Source organism: Labeo rohita, chromosome 8 (assembly GCF_022985175.1).
Source record: "Labeo rohita strain BAU-BD-2019 chromosome 8, IGBB_LRoh.1.0, whole genome shotgun sequence".
NCBI lineage: Eukaryota > Metazoa > Chordata > Actinopteri > Cypriniformes > Cyprinidae > Labeo > Labeo rohita.
The window spans coordinates 20,557,361-20,579,911 of NC_066876.1; the positions used below are offsets into that span (position 1 = coordinate 20,557,361).

Sequence of the window (22,551 nt, forward strand, 5' to 3'; positions counted from 1 at the left end):
CTATAGAAACGGTCACTGTCTGTGCCACCGCATTGAACAAACTGACGCAACATAAGATAAATTATTTTAATTAGCAAATAACAACTAGATAGATTTCTTGTTGTAGCTTGGTTTGATTATAGTTAGTCCAATATTTAATAAGCAATGGACACATTAGCTTTATCAAGTATGCTGTATTCTTCATTAAAACTATTACAAACATGATGACATTTCCTAAAATACAAAAAACATAACAAAAACAACAATAAAAGGTCTGCACAATAAATGCTTGTATGCCAAAACATTTGAATGATTTAAAAAAAGAAAGAAAAATGCAACATATGCAAGCACTTGTAAGGCTCTCAGACTCTTGAAAACACTTCACTGATCCAAATGAAGAGAAAAATATATCATATTTGATACATATCACAGAATGACGTCAAACAAATGCAATGTAAATTTTCCAGCATTATCTTTCACACCCTAGTAAAAAAGTAATACATTTAAAATGCATTTATTTTATACTAAGTATAGTTCGAGGCTATTAACATATTTACTGACATATCGTTTGAGACTTACTGATATAAAATTATTTTTAAAAAGTTGTGATTAAACTTTATTTGGAGTACTAATTGTGCACAATGCAAATTTCTTAATATTTAGCCTATGATATCATTTAATGTCACTATTGATGAGGATTGTGTGATCTTTAAATATTATTGGTTTTTAAATGCAACATTTATAAAGTATACTTGCAATAGTTGCACAATAAAATATACTAAGCATATCTTTAGTTATACTTCAGCACTACTTCTGCACAGTTAAAGTGTATTACATACAATTATACCAGTTTAGTGTACTAAAAGTACAATTGCAGGGTGTTTTCATTAAGTACATAATACGTAAATGTATTTGTAGTATACTTATACATTTTAAATACATTTTAGTACATTTACTTTTTACTAGGGCAAGCATGTGTGTTTGGTATAAAAACGTTGCATTGGCCTATATACACATTGATATACAGTAGGTCTTTTTTTTTTTAGAAACTCATATCATAAAAGTATTTTAAAATCTTCTTATGCCAGTCTTGCTATCAGTTTGCTGATGCAGTTGAAACAATCACATGTTTTTGGGGTGACTTGTACAAGGCAGACTTGTTTTTCAACATTTTTTTCTTTGCTCAGTCTCTTTGGAAATAAAAGTATTGATGTTATATTGTCAAAAACATTGTTCAAGGATGTCTCGTGACAGGCCAGGCATTTGTTGCTGGCTCTCCCTGTGTCTGAGAAGGTCTAGTTCATTTCCATCTCCTGTGCAGCTGATGATTTCAGAGGAACAGAATCAAAGCCATCTGACGTTCTCTGTAAAACAACAGAATTTTGTCAAGAAAATGTTACTACTACTATTATTGTAACATTAAACACATATAGTTTATAGAGTTTATAGTACAGCCAAAGTGATTTAAATTTTGTGATCTCCTTACCTCTCTGGAAAATGACTTGATCTTAGTGAAGAAAGATTTCTTGGAGAGGTAGATGAGGTCATCCTCTGCATCTTCTCCTTCCATGATGGCACAGCTATCGGCAGCTGGAAGTTCACACTCTTTATCTCCTGCAGTCATCATTAGCTTTGAGTACTTATACTGCAGCCTAAAGAGAGGGTATGAATATTCTTATACATATAGCAGCCTTCATTTATCCCCAATTTATCTATAATTTAGGCTTATAGAGATAAAATAATGCATTCATTTCCAACTTTGTGGCAGTCTGAAGTTGTATGTTGTACAAAGTCAGTGTTGTACAGTACAGTTAGCTACTATGATTTTACACTTAAATTCATGGAATTATGATAAAGTCTTTGCCAAAACCTAAAATTCCAGATGCAACGTGTTAAAAAACAAACAAACAAATACATATATATATATATATTTAAGTTTTTTGGTTTGTTTGTTTTTAAATAACCAATTAAACCTAGGTAAATTCACATGTATGCTGCCTGTTTTTTTTTTCCACCTCAACAATTTTATTACTGGATGTTAAAGGGGTCATCGGATGCCCGTTTTCCAAGTTGATATGATTCTTTAGGAAAGATTGTTTACTTTAGCCGCGTTTAGCAGCTAAACTTGCTAACTAGCGCGTTATTAGGAAAGGTGATTGCAGAGGTTCTTAAAAAAAACCCTTATACTCACTTCTGATGTAGGTGAAGCTGGATCACAAATGATTTGCGCGAACATAGACACATTTATGTAGATCGGGAGGCGCATTCCCTACACAAACAAATGTAATCCACTGCATCTTCAGCAGCTCAGATGACGGGAGTAAATGACGATCACTATGTTTTTTATTACATCCAGCAACACAACACCTCAATCGCTCAGTCAGAGATATTCTTGTCTAACTTACATCCCTGCTCCGGCATCGAAACAATGGAGGTCGGACTGTTACAGCTGATCTGAGGTAAGATGCTCATGTCAATCAACTATCGTGGGATCGGCCTCTGTGGGTGTGACGCCACACTGACAGACATCTGAGAATGGCTTGATTTGAAAAAGGGGATATTATTTTTACAGATGAATTAAAAACCACTGCATGGATTTTTATCATTATAGGGTAGATTTGTACATACACTGCCAACACACATTAATGTTCAAACAACATGTAAAAGTGAACTTTGCATCCGATGACCCCTTTAAAGTAAGTAAACCAGGTTTTGGTCTCATTTTTTAATATCACTTTCTGTAATGAACTCTCACTTGCGTGTCCTTTTCCAGAAGTAGCAGCTGATGGTAATGAGCAATATAGCAGCCATAGTTCCAATGGAGACACCAAACTTTAGCCAGAAGTCCAGTGTCACACAGGCACTGATCTTTTGAGGAGGTAGTGACACCCCACCAGTGCACCTCAGAGGTTGCTGCCATACATAGGTAGTCCTCTGAGAAACATAAACACATTTTACATACACACGTTTAATTAATTCATCTAATAATTGGTAATATAAACACATCCAGAGTGGGAAAATAGTCTTATTCAGAAACGTGGTTTATCATGTATACCTGAATTCCTTGGATACAAGCGCTCACAATCTCCTTATAGTTCCTCTCAGAGCAGAGAGGACAGGCATACTGGGAGCGCCACAGGAAATGGAAAGAGCAGCCATCACAGGTGCCCTCTGAGCAGTTGCTGCACCAAACGCACACAGACAGAGAAAACAAGCAATTAAGAGCGATATTCTTCCATCATCTGAGTTGGAATACATACAGTTGAGGTAAAAAGTTTCTATACACCTTGCAGTGTATATAATTCAATCACAGCCTTTGTGATTTTGGTGTTGTGTTGATTAACTGAGCAGTCCTACTAAAAAGGAAAAGCTATTTTCATGTTGTACCTTGGTAGGGAAACCTGGTTCTTCTGTGTTACACTTGGATCACATCTGAGCCTAATGGAGGCTGATCTTCCATTTTTACATGCTTGTGTAGTTTCTCCAGATCTGTTGATACCATCATAAAAACAACATTACAGATCAATCTGAAGTAAATCAAGTAAGATACTGAGTTGAGGTCAACAAAAAATGTTTGTAAGCATTATAATAAACAAAACACAAATCATTGCAAGCAAGTACACTCACCTATAGTAGAATATGACATCGGGCAGCTCTGATTCAACAGGAAAGTTGCCATCCAGTGATGAGATGTCATCCAATTTGGAGTCAGTTGTCACTCCTGAGTATAAAAAAGAATTGCATCTGATGATTCCAAGGGACCCAGTGGGATAGGTTTATTTGATAGATGTTTCAAAGCATTGGTAGCACTCACCGATTAAAGTATCTCCAATACTGAAGGGCTGAGAGGACACAACACTCTGACCCCTGACCTCAGAAGGCACAACGGTAGACTGACAGATGTAGCCTTTTACATCCCTCTTGCTTTCAGTCACATTTTCCACACAGGACGCGAGAGCCCTATTCTAGATAAGAGACACACTTTAATGCTTAATTCTGAGCTTTCACAACTCACACTTTGGTCATTTATAAAAACTGAATGCGGTCGAATTTATTCTCTTACTTCTGTCCCACACAGCGCCACACTGAAATGGTGGAAATACTGCAGCCCTTTATTGGTGAAGCGTGGGCTGCTCTGGAAGCCAGTGACATTTGCCAACGGATGGAAATCATAATTCAGAATCTCTCCTTTATGATGCAGTGATAATGTACAGTCACTCATGCACGCAGAACGACCCTGTGAACGGAGAGGACAAACATATGTATCAGAAGTGAAAAGATTTTTAAAATAGTTGGAAAGTGCAAGATTTGTGAAAACCATTATAACTAAAAATATGCATACACAATAATAAGATATACTAATAAATAAATGCAATAATTCTTAAAAAAAAAAAAAATCTTTATTTTAATATACTGTAAATTATATATGCTATATTATTTTATAAATGTAATAGCAATTGTGAATAATGATTAATCATTTACTTTAGCAAGTATGCATCAGGCAATGAGGTTTTTTTTAATGTCAGAAATTCTTCAATATGACTAGAATTATTATACAAGTGGTAATAATTACATTGTATGAATAATTATATTAATATTCTCTTCACCAGAACTGCCCAACAAATTATTATTCATTCATTCAATATAATTATTATTATATTCTACAGGAGTGCATTCAAAATGCATTTATTGCAATTTATTTATTAATTTCCCCAAACCAATACATTTATAGGGCCACATTGTAAACTGTGTACAGTTTATTAAGCACAGAAGCTAGAAATAAGTTCTCAATATTGCTGAACAGTTTTATTATTACCTCGTCAGCTCTTTAAATCAATAATGCTGAATCTGAAACCTGTCGACTGACAACAGTCCCACCTACTGGCCGGAATAGGTACTGTTCATAAGCTAGATAGACTGTATCAATACCTGACAGCCAAAAATAAAAATTCTGTCGTGTCGTTCCAAACACGTAAGACGTTGGTTCATATTCTGAACACAAATTAAAATATTTTTGATGAAATCCGTGAGTGTGCATCATGGTACATTGTACACGTGTCGAAAACTAACACAGAAGAGAAGATATTGCTGAATAAAGTCGCTATTTTTGGGGGTCTGCACACAAAAAGTATTCTTGTAGCTTTATAAAATTAAGGTTGAACCACTGATGTCCCATGGACTATTTTAACGATGTCCTTACTACCTTTCTGGGCCTTGAATGCATTGTGATGCTGTCTATGCAGGGTCAGAAAGCACTTCGGATTTCATCAAAAATATCTTAATTTGTGTTCTGAAGATGAATGAAGGTCGGATTTGGAACGACATGAGGGTGAGTGATTAATGACAGAAGTTTTGGATGAACTATCCTTTTAATAACAAAGGCAGTGAGCTGAAAGAACAGGGGCTGTTCACACAAAACACCTTTGTGGAATGGAACAGAGCAAATGGTCTAGAAACGAGTTTTGAAAGTTGAACTTCTTTTGTTTGAATGAATAATGCTTACTTTGTTACTGTAAGTATTGGGTCTGCAAGGTATGCAGGCTTGTTCTCCGAATGGCTGCTCGGGCCTAATGACTGTATTTGAGGGACAGCTTCTACACACTCCAGTGCCATTCAGCATGTAGTGTCCTGGAGGGCAGGGCACGCAGGCAGAGTTAGAGTCAACAGCAGCCAGAGCACACTGACGACATTCTGAAGCCACACCTCCGATCACATTAGTGAGGTGAACAGAGTAGATCTTAGCATAGTCAGAGCTGTATTCATTTTTCTGTAAGACAGACACGCAGCCATAGATCAGCAAAGCTTTTTAGGATAGAAAATCTTTGTTGTAAAAAAGTAAAAACAAAACAGAAAAGAAGTGAAAGATTCCGGTTTGATCTTACTGTGCTGAAGATTCCAGTGCGCTGAAAACCCCAGGTTAAGCTAACAGTGTCGTTGCTTTTAATAAGATAAGAATAGGACTGCTTCCCTGTAGTGCCAGACCAACTCTCCACAATATTACTCCATTCATATTGCCCCTGCGGAGAGATGTAGACAACTCTTAGACATTAATACTCCGCAAATAAAGGCAAAAAAATTGATTGTACCATTTTTGAAAAATTGAAAAAAAAAAAAAAGTTTAATCAATACCTTTTTTAAAAATCATGAAATGAATACACCTTAAAATGATGAAGAATTGTATTGTGCCATCTCAGGCTATGTAATTTATTATTTTATGACTATTTTTCTACCTCATGTTTTGGTATGTTTGCCAACCCTGTTACCAACACAGGTGTTACCAAATACTATAGTTTAATTAGAACTCATATGCCACTGAATGATATAGGCATTAACTTAATAATATATAGGGTGACCTTTAAAATGTTTGAATTTTAAACTTTAAAAACAGGGTCAAACCTAATCAGCCATCCCTGTTACCCACGTCAAAACCTGTTACTCTAAAAAGTAACAGGTTTGACGATTTCAAACAAATTTGCTAAATGCTAGCTAATAGTCACCTTCACAAAATCACATATTGTACACTTTGAAAGGGTGTTACTTGTAGATACTGATTATATTTTTTTAATTTACATTTTAAAAATGGCAAGGCCAAAAACCTTACCCTTGAATGCTATTTAAATTATTTAAAATAATATTTATATGACAGTTTTTTTTAATGTAATGATTTATGGAATCATGCATAGTGTTGTTATGTTTTTAAACTGCACATTTATTTGCTGTTATATTAAATCTCTGTTTGATTATTTTTTAGGGATGCGAAAAGGGACCGATTTGGTGGAATGACCCTTATAAAGTTTTCTTTTTCAGTAAATATTTTTTTAACTTTCTATTAATCAAAGAATCCTGAAAAAACATTCCACAAAAACATTAACCAGCACAAACTGTTTTCAGTACTGATAATAATAATAAGTTTCTTAAGCACCAAATCAGCATCTAGCTTTTCCCTCACAATGACATTTAAACTATATATATTATATTTAATAATATATATTAAACTGTTTTATAAAAAAATAAAACAAGATTTTTTTTTAATTATAATAATATTTCACAATGTTGCTCATTTTACTGGAATTTTGATCAAATAGATGTAGCCTTGGTTAAACAGTTTTTTAAGCTCTAATTGCAAATGTCCTATATAGAATGATATAAAATACAGTCACACTCACTGCCATGAAATACAGTTTACAATCAGCTGTACACTTCGTTTCAAACACAAATGTTATTCTGGAAAGCTGAGCTCTCTCATTGTCTTCACTCAGGGAAGTAGGCAGACTGGAAAAAGGAAAAAACAAAATAACACCTATTGAGTAAATTATTAGCCCATGTTATCTCTTTCATTAGCATTAAAGGGTTAGTTCATCCAGAAATTAAAATTCTGTCACTAATTATTCACCCTTTAGACCTTCGTTCATTTTCAGAACACAAATTAAGATATTTTTGATGAAATCCAAGAGCTTTCTGACCCTGCATAGACAGCAATGCAACTGTAATGTTTGAAAGATAATACGGACATTGTTCAAATAGTACATGCATTGCTGTCTGCGCAGGGTGAGAAAGCTCATCAAAAATATTGTCATTTTTGTTCCAAAAATGAATGGACTTACAGGTCTGGAACGGCATAAGGGTGAGCAATTAATGACAGAATTTTCATTTTTAAGTGAACTAACCTTTTAATCTTGATGGTTCATATAAGGCATTGAGATTATTAATAAGATGAAGTTGCTTTTTGTTAACATGCGTGTGTGCTCACCTGTATCCAGGTACTGTGAGTGTCAGCATCATGTAGTCAGAGTCCTGATTGCTTGGTGTGGTGTAGATGTACTCACCCGCAACCTCCCAGCCTGTTACGACAAAACCCCCATAACTCACAAACATATATGACAGAATGCCTCTGTCTAAAAAAACTTTAAAAACAGCATATGCCTTAACCAATGGCTCACTTAAAATCATACATTAAATTATCAAATTATATCAAATTCATATAAATTGTGTGCAGAGCTAGTGATGTGATATTTACCTGTACTCCTCTCAGTGCTTCTGTATTCTGAGCTGAAGACTGTACTCTTCATATTGCTGGGCATTTTGTTCCACCATTTATATTCAAAACCCACGACTGGTTCCGTTCCAGCAGGACACTCTGAACATTCTGAACACATGTAAGAGAGTTAATGATTTCTAATAGTGAATTCTGTCACTGCGATAATATACTAAATCACACATTTAATGTGCTATACACATTAGTGTTGTTATCTAGAGATATAACAGAGATGCATATGCTGTCATAGGTGCGTAAACTTTCATAGTTGTCTGTTGGCTGTCTCGCTACCTGTCCCATTTGAATAGAAGCCATGCGGGCAGGGTTCACAGGTGGAGGTGTTGGTGGAGAAGAATCCTGGATTACATGGAGGGCAGGCCATCATCTTCCCTGAAGCTGGAAGCTTCACTGCCCCCTCCACACTCTCACTGCAGATTTTGGGCTCAATCCACTTATACATAAGCTGCGTCTAAATATTAAAAAAATATTGTCAGCTGGAGATGTTGACAATTATTGTTGCATCAATTAAATAAAACAAATACATTTTTTATGGTACCTGACCACTGGAGTCACACGGTGTGTGAGTATAGAAGTAATCAGTTGTCTTGCAGGGTGGTCGCTGTAGACAGGTTCCAGATCCAATTCCTGGAGTAACACACACAGGAGAGAGGAAAACGCCCGTGGCATTAGGAAAAACACACACTCGTTTAGATAAAGTGATAAAACACAGTAGGCAAATCTCAGAGAGTATAGGCACTTAGGGCGTGCAGGTCATTTACATGAACATTTACTTTCATGTGCTTACATTTAAATACTTGATCACATCTATGTAGATGTAACGTTCAAAGCCCTTTACAAAGCACTTGTTGGGTGACCACCAGTCATTAAAAAAAAACTATGCTTAAATGGATTGTGAAATATGCACTTTCTAGTATATGACTGATACGTTTGTTAGTTTGACCACAAAATCATTCAATAATTAAATCAACAATTAATAATACAATTAATGCAATGCTAATGTAATGCAATAATGAATGTGATATGATAACAATAGCAGCTGATGAACGACCTGAATTACCATTAACTTCACTTTTTACACACCTGAATATTTGTCCGCCTCACAGGGTTGGCACGCAGTGGCTCCCTTATTAGAGTACGAATTAACAGGGCATGGGGCACAGCGGGCAGCTCCCGGTTTATCACTATAGGTACCAGGCTTACAGTGAAAACACTCTGATGTAAATGAGACACCTGAACAAAAGGTCCATTGTTATTTATTAAGTAAATTTTTCATGCATTGAAAGTAATTCACGCCATCGTTTTTTAATACAGTGCACAAATAATCGTAATAGATAAATACCTGAGATGGCAATGTTCTTCAGCAGAACCGGTTTGGCAGTGTTGGCAGCCAGAGAGAAACCTGTTGTTCTCCAGTACAAGACATTGTTACCACTATTCAGCTGTACCTGGTTAAAAAGGAGGGGGTAAAAAAAGAGTTTGAGGCCTGAGGATTCTACGTATGCTCTTAAAACACACACACACACATACACAGAGACTTACATAATGATAATCCCAGTCACTTTCCGATACCTTCATCCAACGACTTTGAGATTCTGTAGACTGACACTGGTCATTCTGAACCTGTTAGCACATGCATATCATATCCCATATCATGCAGTATGTAACATTACCAAGGTATTATACCACCAGAAACACATTTGTGGTGATTTTAAAACTCAATTTATTAATTTTATATTGCCTATATGCTATTTATATTTTAACTATAAAAATGCACTATATACAAATGCAATTTAAAGAGATAGTTTACCCAAAAATTTAAATTCCATCATTAATTTCTTACCCTTATTTCATTCCAAACATATAAGGCCTTTATTCATCTTTCCAACACAAATTAAACAAATGAAACCACTGATGTCACATGGACTATTTTAATGATGTTCTTACTACCTTTCTGGGCCTTGAACATAGTAGTTGCTGTCTATGCAGTGTCAAAAAGTCTCGGATTTCATCAGAAATATCTTAACAAAGGTCTTAGGGATTTCACACGACATGAGGGTGAGTAATTATTGACAGAATTGTCATTTTTGAGTGAACTATTTCTTTAACTAAGCATAATGTCTTCTTCTGTAAACATATTTGGCAAAAATGTAACTGGCAAAGCCACAGTACTTACATAAAACTCAAAAAACATGTGGTTGTCTGGATAGAAGTATTGGAAGGACACAGATCCAGGCTTCTTTAGACTCACAGCATAGGAAAGAGTTGAAGTGCACTCATCTGTGTTAGAGGCAATATAATCACCTTTCGGGATCCATGTTGAACTAAACAAATGCAAGAGGCACATGCAATGAGTCTCCATTAAAGCCAGTTTCCACAAATGTCTATTCTTCATTTTCTTTTTAAATCCAAATGATTCAAGGTCCTGACTCGTCAAGGATTTCTACCTAAAACATTCCGCGCATGCAATTACAGTTAAGTGAATGTTGAATGGCTCAACCATCCACTTGATCTTGAATTTTAGGCACTAGCACTTGTTTGCATATCCTGAGTGCGGTAGCTCTTATTTTTCATACTTATATGAATCACTCACTTGGAACAATTTATGTGCGCGTCTCCAAGGTTCATACTGATGCCGTGGCTGATAAAGCCAGTGGGCAAAGAGTCCCACTCGTCGAAAGCAACACCCGTCCCAAGAGAATAGGTCCCTGCGACGCATTTCTGACACTCTTGAGTCCTCATGTCCAGAAATTCACCTTCGTTGCAGGTAAACGCTGACAAAAGGAGGAAAACAACTATCTTAATGCCTTTCTAGATTTGAAAAACCTTCACATGGTAGCACAGCATTGATAGAAAATGCTCCTTTTTTTTGTATCTATAGTGGTAGTGTGTGTGTTCACTCACTGCAGTGGGTGCCTTTGACTGGATCAGGTAGCCCAGTGCAGGTCTCAGGCTTGTTGGGAATCGCCACTCTCCATCGAGAGCCCAAAACATCACAGTCTGTGTACTCAAAATGGTAGTCAGACTGCAAAGTAATAAAACATAGAACAACAACTGCATTGAAATGTCATTCATTTTGAAACTCTTACTATTAATCAAACTGTGTAAATCTTAAAGGCTTAACTTTTTTTTTTCGAGTGTACAATTGATAGCTAAGAACCAAAACTTATTTTGTGCTTCACACACATAATACAAAATTGTAGTTACCAGCACCTTGTGTTTTATGTCTTTGGATTACATCTCCTTTTAAAATACTGTATCAGATCAATATTTGCACAGTAGGTGGATCCACCCACTGGTGATCAACTTCAAGGAAGTCTTCATATCCTTGTCTAAACAAACAGTCTTTAGCAGGTTTTATTGACTCACCATTATGCAAAATGGGACAGCCCGATGAAATAAAATCTTGAGTATATATTAACATCACCTTAACATCTCCAAGCATCCTGTTTATCAGTTTATCCTAATTTAATTAAGGACATCAAAATCTGTAACAAATACTTAAATGCTTAAAGGTGTGGTTAAAATAAAACAATTATTTAGACTCAAAGTGATTTGTATATGTCGACAGCCAACTCCCCCCCAAGAACAAGCAGCTGGCAGGAAACAAGAACCTAAATTAACCTGACTGAATGGCACCTGAGGTAACAGCAGACACTTCACTTTCACAGCAAATCAGAATGACCCATGTGGAATGAAACAAGATTAATAGTTAACAAGGCCTCGACATGACGAGTGGTCGAGCTTCCTAAGTGCTTTGTGTTAGTGCAGCGACATTAGCTACGTTTAGTGAGAAAGAAAGAACGAACGTAAGAAAGAAGAGATGATTTGAACAAGCAGTCCACATCATAATCCCCACATCCATATAAATGATGAAACCAAAAAACCAAGGCAACAGAACAGACTGACATCTGTTTCTATGGTGTCTCTTAGGGGTCAGATTAACTGATGAATCTCTTACTCCCACAGAAAACATGGGCTGTTTTTTTTTCACAAGGTCAATAGCAAGGTCTATTTTTAATTGTATTTGCAATAAAAATGACAGTTTAGGTGCACCAATAGCAATAAAGCCGTTTGACGTCCTGTTCTAACAGCAGATGCTCCTTTCACACAGCTCACTAAAGCCAACGGACAGTCTTATCTGGACATGATAAGGCAAGTGTGTCACCCATTTCCAAGATTATCCTCACTCTTATTCAAACATAAATATTTTCTTGAGCGACAAAATGACGGACAGCAAAAAGACACGTTCTTTAATAGTCAGCATACACTTTAAACAGTAAGATTTTTTAGGTTTTTTAAAGAAGTCTCCTCTGCTCACAAAGCCTGCATTTATTTGATCCAAACTACAGTAAAAACAGTCAAATTTAGAAATATGTTTACTGTTTAAAATAACTGCTTTCTATTTGAATATATTTTAAAATGCAATTTATTTCTGTGATTTCAAAGCTGAATTTTTAGCATCATTACTCCAGTCACATGGGCCTTCAGAAATCAATCTAATATTCAGATTTGCTGCTCAAAATACATTTATTATGTTGAAAACAGCTGGGTATAATTTTTGTAAGATTTCATTGAAGAATAGAAAGTTTAGAAGAACAGCATTTATCTGAAATAGAAATCTTTTGTAACATTATAAATGTCTTTATCATCACTTTTGATCAATTTAAAGCATCCTTGCTAAACAAAAGTATTAATTTCTATAATCCCACCTCCAAGATTTTAAATGGTACAGTGTATAATGTTACAAAAGCTTTTTATTTCAGATAAATGCTAATCTTTGGATCTTTAACCAGTAAAAAATTACTCAACTGTTTTAAATACATTTATTGTGATAATAATCGCAATAAATGTTTCTTGAACAGCAAATCAGCATATTAGAATGATTCCTGAATGATCATGTGACTGGAGTACTGATGCTGAAAATTTAGCTTTGATCACAGGAATAAATTACATTTTAAAATATATACAAATATAAAGCAGATATTTTAAATAGCTAAAATATTTCACAATATTACTGCTTTTGCTGTACTTTGAATCAAATAAATGCAGGCTTGGTGAGCATAAAATATATATTAAATATCTTACGGTTCAAAAACTTTTGGCTGGTAGTGTATATCCTAAACAGAAAGCTAATTATGATGCATGTGAGCTTTTTATTAACTAAGAAAACATCCATGCCACATCCTTATTTGCTTTCTTAACTAGTATGAACTGTCAGGTTTTTTTTTTTTTTCCATTTGTTCCTGGATGATTTCAAATTTTGTATGGTTTCTTATTTGTAAAGTGGAATCATGTGATACACAAGCGTCACTTCAAAATACGATTAAACAGAAGTGCCTTGTTTTCTATATTTATGGACTTTACATGACCTCTATTTTTATCAAAAGAACTGGCCTGGTGCTCCAGTCCTGTATGATAATGTTGGGTGTTTATAATGATCAATATTCCATCAGCAGCAGCATTAGCTTACTAATGTGTTATTCTGTTAATGTGGGTTCAGCCAGTACAGCCTGTCAGCCAATAAGTTCATTACATAATGTAGTGTGGAATAAACATCAAGTAATTAATAGTACAAATAACATGAAATTACGTCATTATAAAAGACCATTATAGTACCTCACGTTGCAGTCTCAGAATATCTATATAACGCACAGTAAAGTATTGCCTTACCTCTTTGCAGCTGGGTAATTCTGTTGCCGCCTCCGTTAAAAGTAAGGGAAGCAAAAAGATGACAGAAACGCTTTGCGTTCCAACAATGAAAAGCACATGGCTTAAAAACATTTCTGTTTCCAAAAGATAGGTTCCCTTCAAGCAAGGCGTGTGACAGTAACAGACGTGCTGTTAATATTGCTCGCTTTTATCCAGACACTGTTTGCACATACTAAGCGTGTAACGCGCTCAGCTCTGCTATTGGTCGGTCTCTTTGGGATGGAGCTCCAAACGCAAACGTGTCCGTTTTGTATAGCCACATGTCAAGAGGTTAATATTCGGTAGGACACAGAAACATAAAAAGAAGAAAATGATAGTATGAGATTTATAAGGAACAAAGAGCCATGGAGTAACATTAATGATGTAACGTGTACATTTGGAAAACTTATTTTTATAGGCCTACGTAGCAGCAAATTCTGGGGGAAATTAAAAGGTTTATAACAGTCAATTAACTGATAAAATAAAAGTTTACACTAAAAATCACTTTTTAATATTATGGTTATTACTATTAAAAAAAAAAAAAAAAAAAAAAATACACGTATATCAAAATTCACTTGTTTGTAACGTTAGCATATTATTTATTTACGTCTCTCTCCCTGTGTGGTGCGACGGACCTGACGCTCAGTTGGTCTCTAGGCAACGGTAGGAGGGACAACAAAGTTGCAAGACCCCAAATCATCGATCTGTTACATTCCACAAGACTCATTTGGACACTTATATTGTGTGAATATGCCACAAGAACGAGATCCTTTTCCATTCCCGCGATACGAGAACGACTACACACTCACAGGGAGTAAGGAAATTCAGGTAACGTCAAATTATGAACTTCAAACTTTGTAACTGCCCCTCCGAATTACAGATCCAGTTCGAATAGTTACATGATTATAGCTTAACTTACATTTTTATTTACATATTTCTCACTTTTTACCTCGCTTGATCAGAAACTGCCATATGACAAGCCAACCCATCTCGCACAAGATGATGAACCCTGGAGGAGACTCCATAACACCACAACACAGGCCAGCTCTCGTCGAAATGTCTTTCATTGTGATACTACAGTGAGTTGATTTAACCTCGAAGGAGGACTTCTATTTGCTATTTAACGTCACTACTTAAAAACTAATGCAGGCAAAGTAAAGTAGAAAAAACAGAAACACGTTCTGATTCAAAGCTTTGTGTTTTTGCAATGTACTGACTGATAAAATGTTGTTACAAGGCACCAAAGGACAGTCTGGACATTCACCTAAAATCGACATATGATCATCATCTAGGATTGTTTCAAAACAAATATCAAATCGTGACGCAGAAGGAAACTGTTGCATTGGATAATGGGTAAGGCCTCTGAATAATAAATTAAAACAGTAAGCTAATTTTTAAATTAAGAATTTATTTTTATTGGTGCTTCAATAAAATAAAAGACACACAAACAAAAACTGGACAACATACACTACCAGTCAACAGTTTGGGATCAGTAAGATTTTTACCCCCGGTTTTACAGACAAGGCTTAAACCTAGCCCTAGACTAAAATGTAAGACTGAGCTGTTTCAACTGAAAGAAACTTGCATTGACTGATCGTAAAATATTTTCGGGCTTTTGTTTTGTCTCATCTCAAGATCCACACCAGTAATGTATTTTTCTAAGCACGTTTATAAAAATTACTTATATGTAATAATTTAACTATGGCCTAACCCTGGCTTACTCAAAGCCCTGTCTGTGAAACCAGGCCCCAGTGTTCTTTTTTTTGTTTGTTTTTTGTAAAGTCGCCTCTAATGTGAAATATTTTTACTATTTAAATTACTGCTTTCAGTTTGATTATTTCTTATAATGTAATTTATTCCTGTGACCGAAGCTGAATTTCCATCACATTTTTCTGGAAATTATAGAAATTAATACTTTTATTTAGCAAGAATGCTTTAAATTGGTCAAAAGTGATGATAAAGACATTTATAATGTTGCAAAAGATTTCTGTTTCAGATAAATGCTGTTCTTGAACCTTCTACTCAAACAAACCTGAAAAAAGAAAGAAAGTCTACTCTACAACTTAATTATAATAATAAATGTTTGTTGAGCAGCAAATCAGAATATCAGACGTCATGAATTCTGAAGGATCATGTGACTGGAGTAATGACACTAAAAAAACAGCTCTGAAAACACAGGAATAAGTTACATTTTAAAATGTAATCAAATAGAGGAGTTATTTTAAACAGTAAAACTAGCTCATATTTTCGCTGTATATTGGATCAAATAAATGCCACTTTTTTTACTCTTACCATCCAAAAACTTTTGACTGGTAGTGTAGAGCGTTATTTAATTTGAAAGCTCAGAAAAGGCTAAAACACCCAGCCATTTTGATGATTTTTCACACAGGACACTTAAAAACAAAGAATCAGAAGACTCGATGTGCGAGACTGAAAACAAAGGAATGAAAGTGTGGGTCGACACCCAGAAGGCTTCTATATACAGTATTAAAGGGTCCATAGGTGAGATTTAATACTCAAAACATAAGAACACAAAAAAAGTGTGTTATAGAATTTAACCAGGGTGTTTCCCCCCCTTCCACAGAGTCTCATCACACCGCCTCAACAAACCGGGGTTACTCTCGTAAGCATGATGGCGGCTTTTACTCTACGTAGCAATACAAGTTGACCACCCATATTCCCATTCGGTTGTTGAACAATGGGTATTAGCAACACCATGTACAAGGGCTTGAAAAATAAAAGAATAAAAGAAACGTGGCGTTAGATATGCTGGTGTGGTCTCTTCTTTAAACGGATACAATAAATTTGGCTTGCAGCTCCGTGATGCTCACTGACTACAAGGACTCACTGTAGAAGTTATGGTGAGATCAGAATCGCCGTTATACTCAGAGAACAAGCGGCGCATATTGGACCTAAATCCAACATCCTGCCTGTTCTAGTATATCTGATCGATTCATCATTTCTTACCACAGTTTCAACTGTGGATGCCCCGAGTTATGTGAATTAGCCTCACGATCATCGCTACAGAAGCTCGCGGGTCGGTTATTATCATCTCTGAATCCGAGCAGGGCAACAACTCGGACCAGATCAAATAAGATCACGGTGTAGATTTTTTTAAAATAATCCCATTCACTCGCACAGTCAGGCAGACACTCACTCACAAAACAAACATTCATGCACACAAACAGCCACTCACTCCACACTCACCCGACGACATTCACGCAATGACCTCACATCCTGGTTGACGTCAATAAATAGCACTTTGGAATCATGGGAACGGTTTATTTAACCCTAAAAAATCACACTGCCCTCTTGTGGTTGGTTACAGTAACAAGTTAAGGAACGATATATATGTTTAATTCATTATATTATAAAATTATAATTCGTATGAATTAATGATTAATTAATATTTTAAGAAATTAATGAAATGCATTTTGTAATTTAAATGTAGAGGAATAAACAGATAGTAAAATTACAAGAGTACAACAGACTTTAAATTAATAGAACAATAACCTGGTTGTAAAAAAACACCTCTTAACAGCATTTGCTTATTTAACTAGCAAAGACGCCGGTGTTTTCAGTCGTCTTACTGAGGAAAAAATAAAGAGATCAAGAGTTGATATTTCCAAGGAAGGAAGACAGTTAAAATCAGCACTGATGTCCACGGTAATTAGTTAATCTGGCATCCTACGTGCCTCGTATAGGTTCAGGTTAATCTGGAATGGCGTAATGAGCTTGAACGTAATGTCTGCAACAAGCATCAATGAACATAAACAGAGCAAACGCTGAGCGAAGGCCACAGTCTGGACACGAGCCGCACAATGCTGGACCTGAACACGACAAAAAAGCAATCAACTGTATACGTGGAGGTGAGTGTTCTTTAAAAACAAAAAAATGTTAGAGTTTATTTGATGAATCTTAAATGAATGATTGCTATGGTCTAAAAAAAAGTCACTCTCTTCAAAGACAGTAACTGAGTTTAGCACTATATATGCTGCAGATCTGTGAATTAAATGTTTTGGTATTTTTGGTACCGTAGAGAAGCTGCTATTCACTGCTGGTTTTAGCATTTTTATGAAGCCTGTTTGAATACAACATGGAAAAAGTTATGTTTGTCTTTCAAATATAAAATTTGTTCCATTAATCTAAATAATTGAGTTATAAACGCTGTGTTGAATAACAATGTACTTTTTTTTTTTGTTTTTTACACTGAAAATAAATTTTCCTGCCATTTAATGCCATCAGTCCTAGTAAGTAGTTATACATTATGACCATATCACAAACTATTAAACTATATGGTGATCATAACTTGCATGAATCATTTATTTCAGTCAGTAGTCTGATGTCATGTTGGTTCAGGAGTGTGGATTTTTTTTTTTTTTTTTTTTTTTTTCTGTGGTAACTAAAAAAAAATAATATACAGTAGACACTATTAACCAGTGTACAAACAAAAAAGCTGTAAAAAATTGCTCCAATTTAGTACATTTAAGATGTTGTGAAATGGCAAGGCCTTTCATTATTTTATTTTATTTGGTGGTTTTTATATGTGTGTGTGTGTGTGTGTGTGTGTGTGTGTGTGTGTGTGTGTGTGTGTGTGTGTGTGTGTGTGTGTGTGTGTGTGTGTGCACACGCACACACACACACGCACACACACACACAGGGGGGGACAGACAGGGGTGTGTTTGACACACAAATGGTCCCTGAGTGTGGCACTGTAGGACCAGAGTAATCTAGTAATCTGGTTATACGCACTATGCTGTGGGCAGGATGCCCAGAAGATTAATGTCTAATTCAGAGGTGGACTCATCTAGGTTCCTAAAACGTTCCTGTAGAATAAACAGAGTCCTGTCGAGTGTGGCGTTAGCAATGACATTCATATGTTCTCATAAATGGCATGAAGAGCTATAATGTAATATGTGTCCCTTGAATACAACGCAAGTTGATTTGGATAAAAACATTTGGCATTTAAAAATAAAACTGGCCAGTACAAGGAATCACCTGTTTGAAATGTGACCAATTTGTGCGTAATTATCAAGTGTGGTTTTGTGTTAATTATAATTGTTTATAATTGATATATTTAAATGTAAAGTCAATAGTTAATAGATGTATGGCTTATATAATTGTGGGGGTAGTGTTAGTAGTTGTGGAAACAATTTAAATGTAACATCAATGGTTATTGATTGATATAAGGGGTTAATAATAATGGTGGTAGTAATTTTGAAACTATATGTTCATGTTTCTATATAATATTTAATGCTTGCTTTTAAGGAAATCCAATTTTGAACCTCTCTCTTCTGTTCTATTGGCTGTAGTTGTATAATTTCAGAGCCTGTGTTTGAGGTCATAAGGTCAAAACTTAAGACGCCTCAGTGTTGAGCTATAAATGGCCCTCTTTGCTTCATTCTTCTGTGTTAGTAAATCAAGCCAACATGCATTAGAAGGCAGAGCATGTGGCATCTCAGTCCACTGAGCTGATTTGATTCTGTGCTTTCATCAGCAGGTGGACATGCTGGCACTATTTCTCCTTTTTTTAAATTGCATGCTAAATGTATTAAGAAGGAACCCATTCATTTGGCTGAATTGATTTACTTCATTAATCTTATTTATATTTTGTTACCTTTCTTTCCAGCGGCCAGGATTCAGACATCACCGAAAAGGTACAGTCACTGACTGCGCTGCATCATATGTCATATAAACAACGTAGGCATAGGTTTATACATACTGCAGTTTGCTTCTCATATAAACGTGTTAAATCATAACTGAAGATTTGTTGGAGCTCGTATAAGTCTAAATGTTTCCCCTCTTTGTCTTTTCAGAGAATTATGTGTGTCATCCTCCTGTGTCCCCGCAGAGCACAGACAGTGGAGACGAGATCATTCAGCTCAGGAAACTGAATGGCTCACCCGGCGAATGTCCCAGTCGCCAGAATCTCCATAAGGAGCTTCTGCTCGGCCACAAGAGGTGAAGAAGTCATAATTTACTTTGTAAATGATTGGGTTATGTTGGTGAACTCTGTCATTTGGAAGAATAAAAGCAAATGACATCTAAATGACAAATCTACACTAACCTGCACTTATCCATATGAACTGTGCCCTTTTTTGTTTTCAGAGGCCTGTTGTTGGAGGAGAAACCAGAGTTGCAGCGTGTGTTACAGCAGAGGAGACTTGACCTGCACAGAGAGCAGGAACTTGCCCTCCGACCCCCTTCTGACCTGGAACAAGAGCTCCGTAAGAGGCAGCAGAAACTCCAGGAGGTACTGACCAATCTCTGTCCACTTAATGTTCCTCATTTCTGAAATGGAGGTCAAGAGTTTTGCCAGATGTAAGGCGGTACATTTTGACATTTTGCCTTTGACTTGGCGTTTTGTGTTCTATATTTCCTATGTTGTGGTTTTTTGTAAATTTGCAAATATTTCTCCACAGTATGAGATGGAGGAACAGAGGCGCTTGGAGGATGAGAAAAATGTTCCAGAATTTGTACGAGTAAAGGAAAATCTGCGCCGCATACAGTTGACGGAATAAAACGAGTGAAAGGTCTATGGAGAAGAAATACGCCTTGTAATTTTTACAGTTTCATATAATAAAAGAGTGTTATGAAATTAAGTGACATACAGTTATAATAGTTTAGTAATTAAGCACTGTGTTTAAATATCAAATTAAAACTATTAATGTCTTGTATAATGTTATCATGTGTGTCTTTTTCCTCCTCCATTTTGAATTATCATACACCGGTAGCCTATAATTGAATATTTCTGACTCATGATACTATGACTTTACTATCCTATTTCACATACAATGTTTGGCCAGCACGTGACCAATTGTCATCAGTGCTGGGTAGAATCCATTACGTTACACATTTCAGGTAATATAATCAGACTACTTTTAAATTACTTTTGACCTAACTTGTTTATCACATTGATTTAAATAAGATAATCTTGTACCATATTGATCTAAAAATACAATTTTCCCTTCACTGTAATTAATGGCATAAAGTGCTTTAAACATTAGGCTATATTACACCAGATTTCCCAAAATGGGGTTTGTGAGTTTAACGAAAAGCTAATAATTAATTAGATCATAAAAATGAAAAATCTTATGTAATAACATGAGGTAAAATAAAACACTTCCTATTAAAATGATTTTATTTCTTTACTTGCATGTCTTGACCAATATCAGAGAACCATGAAGAAGCAAATGTGATCTTAAATATTTATTTCAAAATCTCAAGGGTAGTTCTAGTAAATTAATTAGCTGAAAGAGGTTCAGAACCCAAAAACATTTGGGAATGCCTGCATTAAATGCAGTGTTGGGGAAAGTTACTTTTAAAAGTAATGTATTACAATATTGTGTTACTCTCTAAAAAATTAACTAATTACATTACTTAGTTACCTAAAGTAATGTTAAGTTACTTGCGTTACTTTTGGGCAGGGCTTGCTTGTTTGTTTTTAATAAAACATTTTATTTTTAGCAAATGTAAGCCCTTCCACAATAAAAAGTCAAATGAATAAGCCTTAGTTTGAAGGAAAAGTAAATTCACATCCGTACAGTAGAACGAAAAAGTTTCAACAGTTCAGCAATTAAAAAAAAAAAAACGATGAAACGCAAATATCTAAAGTCATTTTAGCTTCTTAGTATGGTTGAACTGGATCATCAAAGGTCAGTAGTAAAATAAATAGTAATAAAAATAAAATGAGATTAATACATAAAGGATATTTGTGTAATTTAACATTTATTGCAGGTCTATGTCACATTGTGAGTTTGTATTTCACTGTTTCAATTCATTTTGATGAACGCTGATTTTTTGTTTTTTTTGGCGAATGAGATGAATATGACTTAATGCATGTTCACATTTAGTCTAGATTCTAGAATTACAGTAACATCAAGTCTGCACAGCACCAATAACTGCCATTATTTATTTGAAAAAGCAACTCAGATATTTTCTTGTACATTAAAAAGTAATGTGTTACTTTACTAGATTACTTGAAAAAAGTTATTTGAAATGATGTAACTCGCATTACTAGTAATGCATTAGCCCCAACACTGATTACATGACAGAAATACATGTTTAAATAACATACTGATAACACAAACATACTTATACTAAATACTAATGTGTTCATCAGTAGGTGATGCAATGGTAAAACACCTGAAATGATTTTCTTTTGTAAATCCAGTGATCAAATGCTGTTGTAACCACCTGACAAATGACTGGTCTTTGTGTGAATGTCCACAAAACTCAAAGACTATTTTAGAAAAGAACATTTAAAAGATGAAAAAGAGGAATTTAGGAGAATCAATAAATTTTAAATAATTTTTTGCTGCTGCGTAAATAATATGTAGTCATGTAATCCATAAAAATGTAACTGTAGTCTGATTAGGAGTATTTTAAAATGCAACATCTAATTACAAGTATTTAATTTTCGGAATCTGATTAAAGGAGAAGTCCACTTCCAGAACAACAATTTACAGATAATGTACTCACCCCCTTGTCATCCAGGAAGTTCATGTCTTTTTTTCTTCAGTCGTAAAGAAATTATGTTTTTTGAGGAAAACATTTCAGGATTTTTCTCCATATAATGGACTGATATGGTGCCCCGATTTTGAACTTCCAAAATGCAGTTTAAATGCAGCTTCAAATGATCCCAAATGCAGTTGTAAACGATCCCAGTCGAGAAAGAAGGGTCTTATCTAGCGTAACGATTGGTTATTTTCATATAAATAATACAATTTATAAACTTTTTAATGCCACACGCTCGTCTTGTCTTGCTCTGCCTGAACTGTTTTTGTTCCTGTTCATGACAGTTAGGGTATGTCGAAAAACTCCCATCT

General features: G+C 35.3%; 3 protein-coding genes and 1 non-coding gene across 5 annotated transcripts; 2 read left to right on the forward strand and 2 right to left on the reverse strand.

The window, feature by feature from the left end:
- Window positions 1–52: 52 nt before the first annotated feature.
- elapor1 (endosome-lysosome associated apoptosis and autophagy regulator 1) lies at window positions 53–13,966 on the reverse strand. The gene is made up of 22 exons (XM_051117723.1): window positions 13,706–13,966; window positions 10,937–11,057; window positions 10,626–10,806; window positions 10,209–10,356; window positions 9,575–9,655; window positions 9,375–9,480; window positions 9,116–9,265; window positions 8,571–8,659; window positions 8,306–8,483; window positions 7,997–8,125; window positions 7,730–7,820; window positions 7,146–7,251; window positions 5,862–5,996; window positions 5,483–5,746; window positions 4,043–4,216; window positions 3,794–3,944; window positions 3,607–3,700; window positions 3,367–3,468; window positions 3,035–3,161; window positions 2,735–2,913; window positions 1,466–1,631; window positions 53–1,343 (listed from the first exon to the last, which is right to left on the reverse strand). Exons 1-22 carry the CDS (start codon window positions 13,814–13,816, stop codon window positions 1,275–1,277), a joined length of 2,952 nt encoding a protein of 983 aa, XP_050973680.1. The 5' UTR covers window positions 13,817–13,966; the 3' UTR covers window positions 53–1,274.
- Window positions 13,967–13,988: 22 nt separating this feature from the next.
- Window positions 13,989–16,513, forward strand: cfap276 (cilia and flagella associated protein 276). 2 transcript variants are annotated; one of them, XM_051117725.1, is made up of 6 exons: window positions 13,989–14,025; window positions 14,370–14,551; window positions 14,686–14,802; window positions 14,961–15,076; window positions 16,113–16,225; window positions 16,308–16,513. In XM_051117725.1, the coding sequence occupies exons 2-6, from the start codon at window positions 14,474–14,476 to the stop codon at window positions 16,376–16,378; spliced, it is 495 nt and encodes a 164-aa protein (XP_050973682.1). In that variant the 5' UTR covers window positions 13,989–14,025; window positions 14,370–14,473; the 3' UTR covers window positions 16,379–16,513. The 2 variants fall into 2 exon arrangements, with proteins under 2 accessions (XP_050973682.1, XP_050973681.1); XM_051117724.1 differs by having other exon boundaries at window positions 14,021–14,177.
- A 72-nt stretch (window positions 16,514–16,585) lies between these two features.
- Window positions 16,586–16,956, reverse strand: LOC127170375 (small Cajal body-specific RNA 2). The gene has a single exon (XR_007828360.1). It is a non-coding gene; the product is annotated as a small Cajal body-specific RNA 2 (non-coding RNA).
- Window positions 16,957–17,437: 481 nt separating this feature from the next.
- On the forward strand, window positions 17,438–20,403 carry zgc:195245 (uncharacterized protein LOC565483 homolog). The gene is given in 6 exon segments (XM_051117682.1): window positions 17,438–17,498; window positions 17,501–17,592; window positions 19,353–19,380; window positions 19,540–19,684; window positions 19,832–19,976; window positions 20,146–20,403. Coding segments are annotated over 6 exon segments (555 nt in total). The 5' UTR covers window positions 17,438–17,452; the 3' UTR covers window positions 20,245–20,403.
- The last annotated feature ends 2,148 nt before the right edge of the window (window positions 20,404–22,551 follow it).

Excerpts from the sequence above, each read along its gene's own strand:
- cfap276 (XM_051117725.1), top strand. The coding sequence starts at position 14,474 with ATGCCACAAGAACGAGATCCTTTTCCATTCCCGCGATACGAGAACGAC. Across the intron at positions 14,552-14,685 it reads CAGGGAGTAAGGAAATTCAG|AAACTGCCATATGACAAGCC; the intron begins GTAACGTCAAAT and ends TCGCTTGATCAG. Across the intron at positions 16,226-16,307 it reads CAGTATTAAAGGGTCCATAG|AGTCTCATCACACCGCCTCA; the intron begins GTGAGATTTAAT and ends CCCCTTCCACAG.
- elapor1 (XM_051117723.1), bottom strand. The coding sequence starts at position 13,816 with ATGTTTTTAAGCCATGTGCTTTTCATTGTTGGAACGCAAAGCGTTTCT. Across the intron at positions 9,656-10,208 it reads ACATGTTTTTTGAGTTTTAT|GTTCAGAATGACCAGTGTCA; the intron begins GTAAGTACTGTG and ends ATGTGCTAACAG. Across the intron at positions 5,747-5,861 it reads GCACTGGAATCTTCAGCACA|AAAAATGAATACAGCTCTGA; the intron begins GTAAGATCAAAC and ends TCTGTCTTACAG.